The sequence below is a fragment of the Orycteropus afer genome, unplaced genomic scaffold (assembly GCF_000298275.1).
Source record: "Orycteropus afer afer isolate SDZICR_OR568_19922 unplaced genomic scaffold, OryAfe1.0 scaffold00033, whole genome shotgun sequence".
NCBI lineage: Eukaryota > Metazoa > Chordata > Mammalia > Tubulidentata > Orycteropodidae > Orycteropus > Orycteropus afer.
The window spans coordinates 2,456,986-2,473,622 of record NW_006921620.1 but is presented as its reverse complement, the minus strand read 5'-3'; the positions used below and the strand labels follow the sequence as shown (position 1 = coordinate 2,473,622).

At 36.7% G+C, this 16,637-nt stretch overlaps 1 protein-coding gene across 1 annotated transcript in view; it reads right to left on the bottom strand.

Moving 5' to 3' along the window:
• Window positions 1-16,637, bottom strand: part of EPHX4 (epoxide hydrolase 4) — a 43,304-nt gene that overhangs the window by 766 nt on the left and 25,901 nt on the right. Inside the window, exons 5-6 of the mRNA XM_007936046.2 lie at window positions 12,882-12,985; window positions 8,067-8,215 (exon numbers count right to left, since the gene is read on the bottom strand). Coding sequence (XP_007934237.1) covers window positions 8,067-8,215; window positions 12,882-12,985 — 253 coding nt within the window. The remainder of the gene's footprint in view (window positions 1-8,066; window positions 8,216-12,881; window positions 12,986-16,637) is intronic.

Below are 16,637 nucleotides of genomic sequence, written 5' to 3'. Positions count from 1 at the left end.
TAGATTGCCCAACCTTCCTTCCAAGGAGTGGCTGGTGGGTTTGAACCGCCAGCCTTCTGGTTAGCAGTCAAATGCCTTAGGCACTATGCCACCAGACCACCTAACAAGGCTCTTTAGAGAGGTGATAATGAGAGTTGAGAAACACTGCATTAGACAATCAACGTATACAATAAAAAATTTAAAAGTCTATTTAAGAAAGGGTCCAATAAAATTTTTAATTCAATGAGGCTATCAAAATTTAAAGCAGTCTGGTGGTGCAGTAGTTAAAGCATTCATGTAATTGAAAAGTCAAGGGTTTGAACCCTGCAGCCACTCTGCAGGAGAAAGACGTAGCAGTCCGCTTCCATAAAAATTTACAGCCTTGGAAACCCTTTGGGGCAATTATTTTCTGTTCTATACTGTGGCTATGAGTTAGAATTGACTTGACGGCAGTGAAGTGGGCACAAAATTTGTAATGAAAGCTATAAATTAAATATGAAATTCATCACAATAAGGAATAATTTGCTTTAAAGGCACATAAGAATTAATGACGATTATGATGAAAAAGAAGCTTTAAACTGTATTATTATTTAAATATATTTTATGTTGTTTGTCATATAATCATGCATTTCATGTGAAAATTAGAATTGAAAAGTTAGAAAATACATTTGGACTGAGCTTTAATATTACATACTATATCTATTTTAAGAAGATCCTTTGTAAAATATAATTTTATTGTGTATTTTCTTAAATATAAAAAAATGAAAATAAAATCATGCATAATTCTGTCATCAAAAGTAACCTTTTGGTCACTTTCTATGTATATAATTGAACCCATTCAATAAAATACAATAAATAGACATAACATATACAAAGTATATATGCAATTTCACATTTCTTTTTTTTTATTGTGTTTTAGGTGCAAGTTTACAGAGCAGTTTGTTTTACATTCATTATGTGTACATTTAGTTTCACTTGCAATTTCACATTATGTCTTAAGAAATTTCTCATTTCATAATATCTTTTCAAAAATAATTGTAAAAGATACTATTTGATTGTATAAAAACAAAAACCCAAATCTGCTGCATCAGTTCTGACTCATAGTGACCCCATAGGGAAGAGTAGAACTGACTTATAGAGTTTCCAAGGTGGTAATATTTACTGGAGTAGACTACTACATCTTTCTCAAGTAGAGTGGCTGGTAGTTTAGAACAGCCCACCTTTTGATTTGCATAAGAGTGCCTTAAACACTGCATCACCATGGCTCCAAGATTTTATGGTATAATAACCTATTCCTCTATCATTGACTATTTAGGTCTTGTGGTATTTTGCCTTGTTTTAAATAATGCTATATAATGAGCATTTTGTGCTGAAATCTTTGTTGGCATTACAAATAATTTACTTGGGATTTCCTGAGCTAAAGGGTATAAATATTTTTAAAGCTTTTGACATCTTCTGTTTTTCAGAAATATAGGATAGTATTAATCACACTCCTGTTAACTAAGAATGAGAATGAAGATTCAACTAGACATCTCCAGCACTGGGTCACATTTTTGGTAGTGATCAGAGAGCTTGACTTGTGGCTACTTGATGGTTAACAAGATGCTGCTAGAATATGCAGGATGTCACACCAAGGACTTAATGTTTGAATCCCATGGAAGTGACCATCATTTAGTTGTGATGCTCCCCAAAATAAAGTTCTTTATTAATGGGTAAACATTGGTACACAAACTTCCAAGCCATTTAATTCTAGAATGCATAAAATGTTAAAACTAAAAAAAAGAAAAAAAAATTCTAACATTTATCTGCATATTTTTAACAATATCATGTATATGGTAATTGAATTAGTAAGGTAAGGATTTTCAAAGATTATTAGTAAAGAACAAAGAATAATACAAATTCTTCACCAGATCAAATTGGGGATAAAATTCTTCTAGAAAACTAAAACACATATTCTTTGGTGCTGAGGTTTCAAAATGTTAAATTTCACATGAAATATGTTACATATAAAAAAGATAGAACATTAAATATTTTAAGAGAGTAGGTTTTGGTATGTTAAACTGAATAACTCATTAGAAAACATTTGATAAAATATTTTTATTAGAAAAAGATTATTTTAGTTAAGCACAGAAACCATGTGGAAAATCTAAAATTCTGTAACAAGAATGAATGATTATTGCTCCATACAGCCAACCATTTAACCTATCAAAATGTTTTTCAATTTACCTATTTTAAATTAGTCTGAATTCAACATGTTACTCCTCCCAACTCTGAGGTATCAGCTGATTAAAGCTGATATTAAGGCAGTGATTATAGCTGGTATTAAGGCAGTGATTTCCAGAGTATTTTATACTTCATCATTACTTTTGTACTTGGATATATTTCATTACTTCATTAATTAATAGTAAAGTAGGAAATAAAGCATCGACATACCCACTACTCAGCTTAAGAAATAAAACCATTGCAGACATAATTACATCTATCTGCTTGCCTTTCCTTTCATTTCTGTTCTTCTGCTCATCAAAAGGCAGGTTCCAAAAGTGTGGTTTCTCCAACCAGCATCATCAGCCATGAGCTTGCTGGAAGTGTCAGTTTTTTGGATTCACCCCAGGCATAGTGAACTAGACGTTTTAGGAGCTGAGTCCAGCCATCCATGTCTTAACAAGCCCTCCAGGTGATTCTGATACACACTCAGGTTTTAGAACCATTGCCCTAGGCATAATGACTAGGCTGAATTTGGTTCTTAACAAATTATATAAGAAGACCAGACATTAGTGAGCAAAGAGTCTATTTCAAGAAATTAGAAAAAGAAAAGTATGTTAACAAAAATAGATTAGAAGGAAAATTATTTAAATTAGATCAAAGCAAAATTTAATATAATTAAAAAAACAGACAATAGAGACAATCAACAAAACCAAAAGTAGATTCTTTGGAAAGAAAATTGTTATTTTAATAAATAATAAACTTTGGTAAGATTGGTGAAGGAAAAAAGGCACAAATAAACAATATAAGGAATCAGAAATATAAACATGTAAAACTATACATTTCTAAGTATTGTTTTAACTGTATTCCACATATTTTGATATTATCATTTTGTTCTAAGGTTTTATTAACTTACATTATGATTTTTTTTCTTTGATCTATGAGTTATTTATCAGTGTCTCAAATTTCTGGATATATGGATTTTAAAAAAAAAACAACTTTGTTTTGTTTTTAATTTCTAACTTCATTGTATTCAGGGAACATAAATTGATTCTTTGGTTAAGACTTGCTTGGTTTTCCAGTATGTAATCAATCTTTGAAATGTTCCTTATATATAAATAGAATGTGTCTTTTGTAACTTTTGGGTGCAGGATTATAAAACTCTCCATAAACTCAAATATGATAATTGGGTTGTTCAAATGTTCTATAACTATTAATTTTTTGTCTGTTTGACCGATTACGGAGAGAGGTAGTTTTAAATCTTCCATGGTAATTGTGGATTCACCCATTTCTCACTGTAAATTTGTCAGTTTTTGTCTTATTTTTTGATGCTTTTTAAGTTTAGACTTGTTTATCCTTTTTTCAGGCCCAATAGCTAGTCTAATTCCCAGTTCATTCTTGGTCGTTGGCTCCAAATTTAAAAAAGCCTTTGGACAAGGCTGTGGTCCTGGGAGGTTTACAAGTGATAAATAAAGGTGACTTCATTCCTGAGTATAATCTACTATACTTTATATGTAGCCTTATTACCTACTGCTGTAGAGTTGTATCCGACGCATAACGACCATTCCTTGGGTTTCTGAGACAGTATCACTATGGAAGTATATTGCCCAACCTGCCTTCTGAGGAGTGGCTGGTGGGTTTGAACCACCAGCCTTCTGGTTAGCAGTCAAATGCCTTAGGCACTATGCTACCAGAGCTCCTAGCCTTATATACATATTATATAATATTGCTCTTGGTGATGTATTTGGCTTTGATTACCTTATGTAAAGATCCGCTCAGAGCAGGTCAGTTGAGCTTCTGGAAGGTCTGATATGATCATCACCCACCTATATTTAATCTACAACCATCTAGTTAAAAATTGTCTTTTGCCTTTATCAAATTGTGAGTTTTGAACTTCCCAGGCCTGCATTTTTCCCCCCTCTCTGTGCTAATTAACAGAATTCTAGTTCTTATACTTGGAAATGCAAGTTGTCCTAATGAACACTTGTTAGAAAAAGAACCTCAGAAAAATGAGACTATTTTCCCTCTTTTTTTTTTTTTTTTTTTTTAATAAGCTGCTTAAGCATACTATTCTGCATCACAAAGCTATCTCTGATAAAGGGATAGGTTGAGAACATTTTTAAAACTATCAGTCTTCTGGCCAAACTTGAAATTTCTTTAAAATAGGCAACTCTCTTTTTTTCTTTTATAAAAATCACCCTTAAATGTTATTTATAAAAAACCAAACAGCAACAACAAACAATAAACCCTGGACTTCAGACATGGTTGTTATATCCTCTAAAATGTAATCTGTAGCCTCCAGAATGTCTGCCTGCCTTTCTAATCATTGCCTTGCTTGATAAATTGCTATCTACAAATATCATTTAAATTAACATCCCTGTTTTGCTGAAGATCTATATATTTTTAAGTTTTGTTGTCGTTGTTAGTCAAAAGATGTTTCTCCTTGGATTCTGTGTTCAAACAAAGGGTTTGAAGGGTTTTAAACTAACACCTGCTATAATTTTTTCATCCTCTTACTTTCAACAATTCTGTGTCCTTCTATTATTATTGTGACTATTGTAAACACCAAATAATTGCCATCGAATTGATTCTGACTCATAATGACCCTATAGGACAGAGGAGAACTGCCTCATAGGGTTTCTAAGGCTGCAAGTCTTTATGGAAGCAGATTGCCCCATCAGCTGGTGGGTTTGAACCACCAACTTTTTGGTTAGATGTTGAATGCTTTAACTTAAACACTGCACCATTAGAGCCCCTTAAACACCATATAGCTGAATTTTTAAAAATCCAATCAGATTTTTTTTAGGTGACAAGTTTAATACATTAACATTTTTTGTGATTACTAAAATATTGAAAGGGAGCTCTGGTGGCGTAGTGCCTGAGGCATTTGACTGCTACCCAGAAGGCTGGCAGTTCAAACCCACCAGCCACCCCTCAGAAGGAAGACTGGGCAATGCACTTCCAGAGAGCGCCTCAGAAACCCAAGGAGGGGTCATTATGATTCGGAATCGACTGGACAGCAGTGAGTTTGGTTTTATTTATTTATTTATTTATTTTTATTTTGGAACATACTGAAATAGTTTCTGTCATCTTATTTTGTGCTTTCTACCTACCCTGTTTTGCTTCCTTTTTTCTCCTCTCTTGTCTTCTTTTGAACTGTCCCCTCTTATGCCTTTGAACCGAAGGAAGATGGGGCAATCTACTTCCGTAGTGATACTGCCTTGGAAACCCAAGGAGGGGTCGCTATGAGTCGGGTCCAACTCGAGGGCACATAACAACAACAACAACATGGCTTTGAAAGTCATACATTCTTTTCTTATTATTTTGCCAGAAAGAAAATTCTTAGCCACAATCTCTTCAAATATAAGGAGCTCTGGTGGCATAGTGGGTAAGGCATTTGGCTGCTAGCCAGGAAGTTGGCGGTTCAAAGCCATCAGCTGCTCCACGGGAAGAATATGAAGCAATCTTCTTCTGTAAGGATTTACAGCCTTGGAAACCCAATGTGGGTCGCTGTGAGTCGGAATCAGCTTGATGGCAGTGGGTTTGATGTTTTGGTTTTATCTCTTCAAATAGTACCCCTCCCTCATCCTTTGGTTTCTTTCTATTCCATATATGTTGAATTTCCGGCTCTTTCCTCCATGTTAAAAACACCTTTTATATTTTCATTTCTTTATCTCTCTAAGCTATATTATGGGTGACTTTATCAGATTTCTCTGTCTCTTGCTTGTCTCATTTGCTATTTACCTCACCTATGGAATTTTATGTTTCAGTGACCATATTTTTAATTTCTAGAAGTTCTTTTTTTGATGTTATCTTATTCTTTTCTAATGTTTTTATGTTTTCTGTTATATATTTAATGATTTAAATATACTTTCTGGAGTCTGTTCTATTATTGAAATTCATAGGCATTCTGCTGCAATTATATGCTAACATTCACTAATGATCAACTGGTGTTTTTTGTAATTTGGATTATGAGTTCATCTAAGGTCTGAGTTGCAATGTATCCTCCAGAAAGGTTTTGTCTTTGTTTCTGTCAGGCTTCTGTTACCAGCCTAAGACCATTTTAAAATATAGTTTCTGAGAATTCCAATGTCATGCAGGTAGCTTAAATTCAAACACCTAAATGTCTTCAAGGAAGGCTGTGGTTGCTGATTCTCTAGGGAAATCTTTTTCTCCTACCTAAAGTCCAGACCAAAACTGACAAACTTCCATAAAAACAAACATCTTTTAATCTATACTTGTTTCCTAGGCAGTATCTTCTGGATCAAAGTTTCCATTATCATTTCTATGCCAGTGATTATCAGATTTTATGTATGCCTATTCTGATTCTCTTCTCTGAGTTCCAAACCCTACTATCCACTTAAATATCGAAACCCTACTGTTTACTTAAATATCAAAGGCACCACCTTAAACTCAACTAGTTTACAACTAGTCTACTACTAAGATCAGTAAAATTCATGACCTTCCCTTCAAATCTGGTTTTCTTCTCATGTTTTCTATCTCCATGAATAGTATGACTATACAGTTGTATATGCCAGAAATCCAGGAGCTAGCCTTGACATCCTTCTTCTCATTCCCCCATCCAACCTATTACCAAGCTATGTTAATTTTTCTGCTTAAATTGACCTTCTATTGTCCATCTCCACTGCTTTAACACTAGTCAAGCCACTATCATTTCTAGCCTGGATTGCTGCAGTTTACTCACATTTACTCTGCATCTCCTCCAATACCCTCTCTACACTACAGCCTGGGTGAACTTACCCCAACAAACACAAATAATTTTTTTTTCTTACTTGAAACCCTCATTCAATGGCTTCATATTTATGGGCTCTTAAATCCTTAACATGTTCTATTTGGCTCTGGATAGCTACCTCTCCAGCCTATTCTTATACCACATAGTCCTTCCCACCCTCACCATCTGTGCTCCAGCCACATTGGCCTTCACTGTGGTACCTGAGATCACAATCAACCATCCTGCGACACAGTTTTGGGATATTCTGTGTCCTTTTCCTGGAATGCTAGTTACCTTACTCCCAATCTTGTCAACACCTAACTCCTTCTTCATTTAAAGATTCTTTGTCTCAAAGAAGACTTCTTTGACCTCTCTCTCCATCCCAGTCTAGGTCAGCCTATTTTGTAATACACTTTCTTAGAACCCCATTCCTTTCTTTCAAGGCTTTTATTTTGGCTTACATTTTTCATTCATTATTGTAATTATTTGATTAATATCTGTCCTGGTACGTGTTGTTAACAACAACAACATGTTCTAGACTATGCTAGTATTCAGGATACTGGGAATGAGCAAGACTAGACAAGGTCCCTGATCTCACAAGGCTTGTCATGTACCAGGACAGATATTAATAAAAAAATCACAATAATGAATGAAAAATGTAAGCCAAAATAAAAGCCTTGAAAGAAAGGAATGGGGTTCTAAGAAAGTGTATTGCAAAATAGGCTGACCTAGACTGGGATGGAGAGAGAGGTCAAAGAAGTCTTCTTTGAGACAAAGAATGTTTAAATGAAGAAGGAGTTAGGTGTTGACAAGGCTAGAACATAGAAAACACTTAATAAATATTTATTAAATGAATAAATGACCATTTAAGCAACATTACTAAAAATATACATCTATTCATAATAATCCAAAGGGAATGAAGAAGTTGATAAAGGGAAAGAAAAAAAAAAAAATGACAGCTACGTGGGGGTTCATTATACTATTCTATTTGTCCATGTGCTTGAAATTTTCATAGAATTATTATACAACTTATTAAATAGGGTACTTCATTTCAATCTGTGGGTAAGAGGTGAACTTAATCTTAAAAATAAAGTAGCAGCTCTTTAGGATCAGACTGAAATATTTTATTTAATGAAAAAGAAATTATACTGACCTGAAGATATTTCTGTAATGGTTAATTGGACCACTTAATGCTCCAGGCTGAGAGAAAACATAAATATAAGCTTCAAGATCCTCTGTTGTCAGTCGACATCCTTTTCTTCCAATGCCAGTGCTGTGACTGGTAAAGAGATGTTTCAAAGCCTAATTTAAATGAAAAGGGAATTATTAACACTTTCCAGTTATCTAATATTAAACTAAATCCCTGGCTTTTGAAAGTGGATGAAGGACAGTGGGAAATGACAGCTCCCAATTTCTGCCCTAGTCAGGTAGGGTAGAGAGGACAGAGAAGCAAGTAAAACTCTTTTGAATGTACTTTTTTTAAGTTATCACTTGAAACCAAATATATGTTTTATATAAAATTACAGAAGTAAAAACCCTGTAGTCTTAAATTTGCTTTGGAAATACAAATGTGAATCCATGCTAAATTTTTCTTTCTAAACACACACACACATATGTATGTATGTCCAAATTTTGTGCTTGGAAAGACCTAGAAGCAATGCAAACCCAGGAACAATGATAACATTGACACCTGTATTAGGGTCTCCAAATATTATTTCTTACTAGAAAGAACCAGATTTGGGGCAGGAAATCAAAGATGTTGTTGATTGCCATTGAGTCAATTCTGACTCATGGCAACCCCATGTGTGTGGAGTAGAACTTCATCATAATGATTTCAAGGCTATGAACCTTTTCGAAATAGATCGATAGGCCTGTCTCCTTACATACTTCTAGGTGGGTAAGAAACACCAACTTAGTCAAGTGCTTAACTGTTCATGACACTTAGTGACCAGAAATAAAAGAGAAACCTGGGATATTAAGGAAGCAAGCTATCACAGACTAAGGCCTTGTGTCAGAAGGACATTGGAAGGGGTTTCCATTTGCCTAATATGGGACAATTTGGACATCAAAAAGAGTGTCTGTAATTGGTTGCTACATATCAAATATTTATTTTTAATTTTCAGCCTTGTAGCTTTACTTTATACACACACACACACACACACACGTATATTTGTGATTTGGGTGAAAGTTTTAAAAAATCATGAGCTCATAATGATATACAAAATAAACAAAAACTCTCCCTGAGAGTTCACTGGACATTTGTAGGGCACTAATTTATTACTCTAAAGTTGATTAATAAAGGGAAAGAATCAAGCATTTGTCCTGCTATTCTTGTGTGACCTATATTTTAGAATAACCAAATAGTAGATGTAGAAAAGTTCTTTATAGGAGAATTCCAGTTAATATAAGGAGAAAGAATGATGGAAAGAAAATCACCATTTTGCCCACCCTAATGAAATAATGATCCAGGCAACGATCATCAATGAATGCTAAAGTTTTTAGGGAATTTTGGATGGAACTAACAACTTGTGAGTTCACTGATCAGTGTTAGCATTACCTAATATTGGGATAACTAGTCATTATATAGGAGCTCTGGTAGCATAGTGCTTAAGGCACTTGACTGCCAACCAAGAAGGCTGGTGGTTCAAACCCACCAGCCACTCCTTGAAAGGAAGGTTGGGCAATCTACTTCCATAGTGATACTGTCTCGGAAACCCAAGGAGGGGTTGCTATGAGTCGGGTCCAACTTGATGGCAGATAACAACAACAAGGCATTATATGCTTTCTCATGTGATGCAACAGGAAATACACATTACTACCTATTAAGTTTTCTTGTCAAATTAACATTCAATGTAATCAAGCCTCTAGAGAAGCAACTCCTATGAAGTAAGAAAAACAGAGGTTAGATATATAAGTTAAATACTACCAAAAAAAAAAAAAGAAAGAAAGAAAGAAAACCAACAACTCACTGCAATCAAGTTGATTCCAACTCACAGCAACCCCCATTGGGTTTCCAAGGCAATAAATTTTTGTAGAAGCAGACTGCCTCATCTTCCTTCCACGGAGAAGCTGGTAGGTTCAAACCACTGATCTTTTGATTAACAGCCACATGCCTTAACCACTACACCACCATAGCTCCTTTAAATGCCACCATGATGAAATGATTACCAAATCCAAAATGTAGATTCCTCAGAGCACATGAGCAAACTTCTTCAATAAATAAGAGGTATTTAAAAAAAGGTGTGTGTTGGGGGATGCATAGAAAGGAAGGACAGTTATAAATTTAAAAAGCCATAACAACCAAATACAATGTGTGGAACTTGGTTGGTTCCTGATTCAGGTAAATAAACTGTACACAGAAAGGTGAGCCAGTTAAGGATATTTGAATATTAGATGGGTATATTAAGGAGCTCTGGTGGCACAGTGGTTAAAGCATTTGGCTGCTAACCAAAAGGTCAGCAGTTGGAACCCACCAGAGGCTCCACAAAAGAAAGATCAGGCAGTCTGCTTCTCTAAAGATTTAAAGCCTTGGAAACCTTATAGGGCAGTTCTACTCTGTCCTAAAAGGCTGCTATGTTTTGGAATTGACTTGATGGCAGAGGGTTGGTGGTTAACGATATTAAGGAATTGTTCGTTTAGTTAGGTTTGAAAATGGCATTGTGGTTATGTTGAAAAAAAAAAAAGTCCTTATCTGTCATAGATATACACAAAACAATTTTCAGGTAAAATGATAGTTTGTCTCGCATTTGATTTAAAATACTCCATTTAAAAAAATAAAAGATGTGGAGGAGGTCTCCAAATAGGACTACAAATAAGACTCAGTGAACCACACTGCCTGGTACATGTGCCTTTGAGTAGTTCCCTTCCACACTGAATTGGAGCTGGCCTGTGAGTCTCATTAACCAACAAAATAAAGCAGCAAAAGAAATGCTGTGCCAGTTTCTGCTTGATTTTAGGAGCCCTGAAGGAGCCTGGTAGTGTAATGGGTTAAGCTCTTGGCTGCTAACAAAAGGTCAGTGGTTCAAACCCACCAACCACTCTATAAGAGAAAGATGTGGCAGTCTGCTTCTGTAAAGATTACAGTCATGGAAACTCTATGGGACAATTCCACTCTATCCTATAGGGTTGCTATGAGTCAGAATCCACTTGATGACAATGTTTTTGTTTGTTTGTTTTTGAGCCACCATGTAGGAAATCAGGCTACCCAGCTGTAGAGATCACGTAGAGAGACCACATGGAAAGGCCACATGGAGAAGGAAGAGCCCCGAGACCATATAAAGACAGAAGGAAGCCAGCAGTTCCAGTTGTACTCATTGTCTAAGAGCCACATGAGCCATCCTGAACCCCAGAAAATGGCAGTCTCAATAGGTATGAAGTGGAGAACCACCCAGCTGAGCTCAGTTAACCCACAGAAAGGCAAAAGATAATGAAATGGTTGTCATTTTAAGACAGTAAGTTTTGGAGTGCTTTGCTATACAGGAATAAATAATTGAAACAGAGGGAGGAATTAAACAAGATCAGAAAAATATTGAACACTGTTGAAGTTGGATGATGGTTATATGAGAATTAATTATTCTATTTTCTTTGGACTGTATTTTAAATTTTCCACAATAATCAAAACTCACTGCCATCAAGTTAATTCCAACTCATAGTGACCCTACAGGACAGAATAGAACTGTCCTTTAGTGTAGTGCCTAAGGCACTTGACTGCTAACCAGAAGGCTGGCGGTTCAAACCCACCAGCCACTCCTCAGAAAGAAGATGGGACAATCTACTTCCGTAGTGATACTGCCTCGGAAACCCAAGGAGCGATCACTATGAGTCGGGTCCGATTTGATGGCACACAACAACAACAACAACATAACGTCTTCTAGGCTATAAATCTTTACGGAAGCAGACTGCCTCATCTTGGTCCTATGGGTTAGAACCACCAACCTTTTGGTTAGCAGCTGAATGATTTAACCACTATGCCACCAGAGCATCTCTTTCCATAATAAAAAGTTTAAAATAAAATTCCTGGGCCCCACCCCAATCTTCTTAAAGATCAGAATGTCACATCTATCAAGGATTAATAATATTTATTTTTAATAAATAGCCCAGGTGATTTTTACATACATTAAAGTGAGAATCACTGCTCATTCTCTGTCATACACCCTAGCCCTTGGTTGTGCTAACCATACTGTTTCAATGTCTCACTTTTTCCCCAGGATTGTATAACTTCCTGTTAGGGTAGGTACCATGACTCCTTTTTAACCTCCGCCACTATGTAAGGTGTCAGTAGTGGTTCAATGGTAGAATTCTTGCCTTCCATGAGAGTGTTGAAGGTTTGATTCCAAGTCACAGCACCTCATGCACAACCACTGTGGAGGCTTGAGTGTTATTATGATGCTGAACAAGTTTCAGCAAGCTTCCAGACTAAGGCAGGCTGGGAAGAAAGACCTGATGATCTACTTCTGAAAATCAGCCAATGAAAATCCTATGGATCACAGTTGTATGATTCATGGCTAATCATGGGGATGGTTCAGGACAGTGTTTCATTCTGTTGTGCAGAGTTGAGAGCCAACTCAATGGTAGCTAACAACAATAAATATCTAAGATAATTTTGAACATACAAGAACCATTTAGTAAGTTTACAAAAAACAGATACATGTATATGGCTCCTGATGTCAGTGTATACAGTGCCCAGTATACACAGGAAGTATTGCATGCTTACTTTGTTTGGGGGTTTTGTTTACTTTCATGGGCTTTCACCTCTGCCACTGTTGGATTCTCTTACCTGGCATTCATATTCATTCATCTCCCCATTTGAGATATACCTATGGGACATAGGCTGAACAATAGTTACTTGTATGCCCTACAGGTAAGGATTTGAAAGAATTTATTATGTTTTAACATTTAAACATTTTTCTTTCTTAAGGGTGAACTTTAAAATATTTTTCATCGATAATACGTTATTTGTTTGACTTACCTTGAAATCATTTATTGAGAACATAAATTCTGGGAACCATGGTATTTGGAAGAAGTAGTAATAGCTGGATTTGAATAGCTGGGCAGGGTGTCGTAAAATATATTCTGAAATTAAAATGCTGTGTTAGACCTTATCCAAGGGGTATAAATTACTTAATAGCGAAAGATCTTTTTAAAGGCCATTTCACCTTTAAGATGATCCCATAAAAGAATCTGAAAGTAAAGTTTCTGTATATTTCTCTTTTGAAAATTTTTTATGTTCTTATATTTGAATATGTGTATTTCTGGTGTTCAGAAAATTTACAGCTCTTTAAACAATAAAGAAAGTTGCACTTCATGAAGTCTTGACTCAGGAGAGAACAGGAAACCCAAGCAACACTGCCTTTCCTCCAAGGTCAATTTCATTGAACTAACACTTTGCCTGGTGCAAATGGTTAATGAGCCTGGTTGCTAACTAAAAGGCTGGAGGTTCATGTCCACCAAGAGGCACCTTGAAAAAAGGCCTGGAGAATTACTTCCAAAAAATCATACATTGAAAACCATATGGAGCACAGTTTTACTCTGACACACATGGGTTCACTGTGAGTAGGAATTGACTTGATGGCAACTAGTGGTGGTAATGCTTTCCCAAGAAACACATGGAGGTAATTTTCTGTTATTTAAAAGGGTTTCTTTATAGGCTGATTTGAATTGGACACCTTATTAATTTGACTTCAATAGCAACTAAAATGTTTCCTATAAATTTAGTCATGTATACTGAAATTGAAAATTCATTCATTCAGTGAATATCTGAGTATCTACTGTGTGCTTGGAGATTTAGCAGTGAACAAGATAGAAAAAGTCCCCACTAACAAGGAACTAAAACAATAAATAAGCAACAAATTCTTAAAAGGTCATTTTACATAGCAATAATACTATAAAGAAAATAAAACGAAGTAATCTGGTGGAGAGTGATGGTGCTATGGTGTGGAAGGACCTTTATCTAGTAGAGGTGTTCAGAGAAGGCCTCTCTGGGAGGTGATAGGTGAACTGAATTCTGAATGGTAAGAGGGAATTAGCCATGTAAAGATGGAAAACGAGTAAGAACAGCAAGAAGGAAGTACAAAGATCCTGGATTTGGCACATTCAAGAACCAGAAGGAAGGCCAGTGTGGCTGGTGTTTAGTGAAGGAGGGGGAAATGGTATGAAACAAGTTATAAAGAAAAGCGAAGACTGATCATTTAGGGCTGGAATGGTAAAGATTTTATCTAAAGTGCTTTGGGATACCACTGAGGTTTTATACTAGGGAGCAATGTGATCTGGCATACATATTAAAAATGTGTACTTGCTGAAGATTCTACCAAACATTCAGAGAAGAGTTGAAACCAATCCTATTCAATCTCTTCATAAACAGAAGAGAGGAAGGAACATGACCTAACTCTTTATATGAAGCCAGCATAACCTTGATACCTAAACCAGGCAAAAACATCACAAAAATAAAAGAAAATTGCAGACTAATATCCTTTATGAACATAGATGCAAAACTTTTCAACAAAATTCTAACCAACAGACTTAAGCAACATATCAAAAAAAATCATACATCATGATCAAGTGGGATTCATACCAGGATTACAAGGATGGTTCAACATTAGAAAATCAATCAATGGAATCTAGCACCAAATAAAATAAAGGAAAAGAACCATATGCTCTTATCAATTGGTGAAGAAAAGGCATTCAAAAATTCCCTTTCCTGATAAAAACTCTCAGCAAAATAGGAATAGAAGGGAAATTTCTCAACATAATTAAGGGCACATATGTGAAACCAATAGCCAACATCATACTCAACAGAGAAAGGCTGAGACCCTTCCCTTTCAGGGTGAGAAAGACACAAGGATGCCCATTCTCACTATTCTTATTCAATACTGTACTGGAAATTCTAGCTAGAGCAATAAGAAAAGAAAGAGAAATAAAGTGTCCAAATCTTCTAGAGCTGGTGCTATGAATTCTGACTTCTAGCCTCCTAAACTGTGAGAGAACAAGTTTCTGCTTTTTAAAGCCATCCACTTGTGGTCTTTCTGTTAAAGCAGTACTAGATAATTAAGACAAAATCTGGTACCAGAAGAGTGAGGTGCTGCTCTAACAGATTACCTAAAACGTGGATGGGTTTTGGAATTTGGTAATAAGTACAGGCTGGAAGAGTTTTAAGATGCCTAATAGTAAAAGCAGGAGCTCTGGCAGCGTAGTGCCTAAGGCACTTGATTGCTAACCAGAAGGCTGGTGGTTGAAACCCACCAGCCACTCCTCAGAAGGAAGGTTGGGCAATCTACTTCCGCAGTGATACTGCCTTGGAAACCCAAGGAGGGGTCGCTATGAGTTGGGTCTGACTCGACAGCACATAACAACAACAACAATAGTAAAAGCTTAGATTGCCTTGAAGAGACTGTTGGTGGGATTTATCAAAGGCAATTGTGATCAGGGCTCAGAAGGAAATGAGGAGAGCTGTAACATCAGTGGCAACACAGATGGCAAGAAGCAGTGGCAGAGAAACAGAAGCAATGCAATCAGGAGATTGGCACCAGACTACGTGGAAACTGACCCACGGAGCGAGAGAGCTGAATGCGTTCAGGCAGGAGGCTTCCTGGTGAAATGGGGTGCCTCTGGATACTTATCAGTAGAGTTAAAGAACTTTATAACACTTGCTCAAGCAGGGCAGAGACCAGGCAAGCCCAAGAGGCCTGAGGGGCTGAGAGGCAAAGAGGCCACAGAACCAGAAAGAAGATGCTGAAAAGACAAGGAGCAAGGGAAGCACAGTTACCTTGATTTCAAAAGGTAGGGCATGGCCTCTGGGATTTCAAAGTGTGCAATCACCATAGCCTGCTGAGTTTTGAAGGGTGGGACCACAGGTTTCAAAGAGTCAGATCTTAACCAACTGGGTTCTGGAATGTGGGGCTACTGTTCATGAGTGCCAAGGAGATAGGGCTAGATCTTTTTGTCCAAAGCTGAGAGTGTGAGCTTCCATGCCCCAGGGGCAGAAACAGGCCTTGCCTAGGCCAAGGAGGTGAGAAGAACTTAGTAGGACCAGGAGACTGGAGCTTGTTAAAGCCATACATTTGTAATAGTAGCTGAGGCAATAGATGCATCCCAATGGGCCTAGAAGGCATATCTGAAGCCCAGGGCCAAGTAGCCTCCACCCAAGGTCCTGAGATCACGGCTAACACTATAGATGGGCCACTGTCTAAATGGTGTCAGAGAACAGAAGATTATTTTCAAGCCTTGAGAGCTAATATAAATTGTTCTGCTGGGTGTTTGACTTGGTGGTAACAGTTATCCCTTCTTTCCCTCCAATTTCTCCCATTTGTAATGGAAAAGTCTACTTTTGCCTATTCCACCATTGTACTTTGGAAGCAGATAACTTGTATCCTAGATTTGACAGGTTCACAGATGATCAGGAATTTTGCCCCAGGATAGAATTTAGCTTAGATCTGATTTAAGACTTTTGGGAATGATATGATCGGGTGAAAGTGTTTTGCATGCGGCAAGGACATGAATTTTTGGGAGCCAAACGGTGGAATGTTATGGATTGAAGTGTGTCCCCCCAAAATATGTGTCAACTTGGTAAGGCCATGATTCTCAATATTATGTAGTTATCCTCCATTTTGTGCTCTGATGTAATTAATTATCCTATGTGTGCAGCAAGCGGGAAGAGCAGGAGAAAGGGGATTAAAAGCCAGGAAGCCAGAGAGAAGAGCAGTCAGCCGAAGGGATAGGTGAGGAGAGG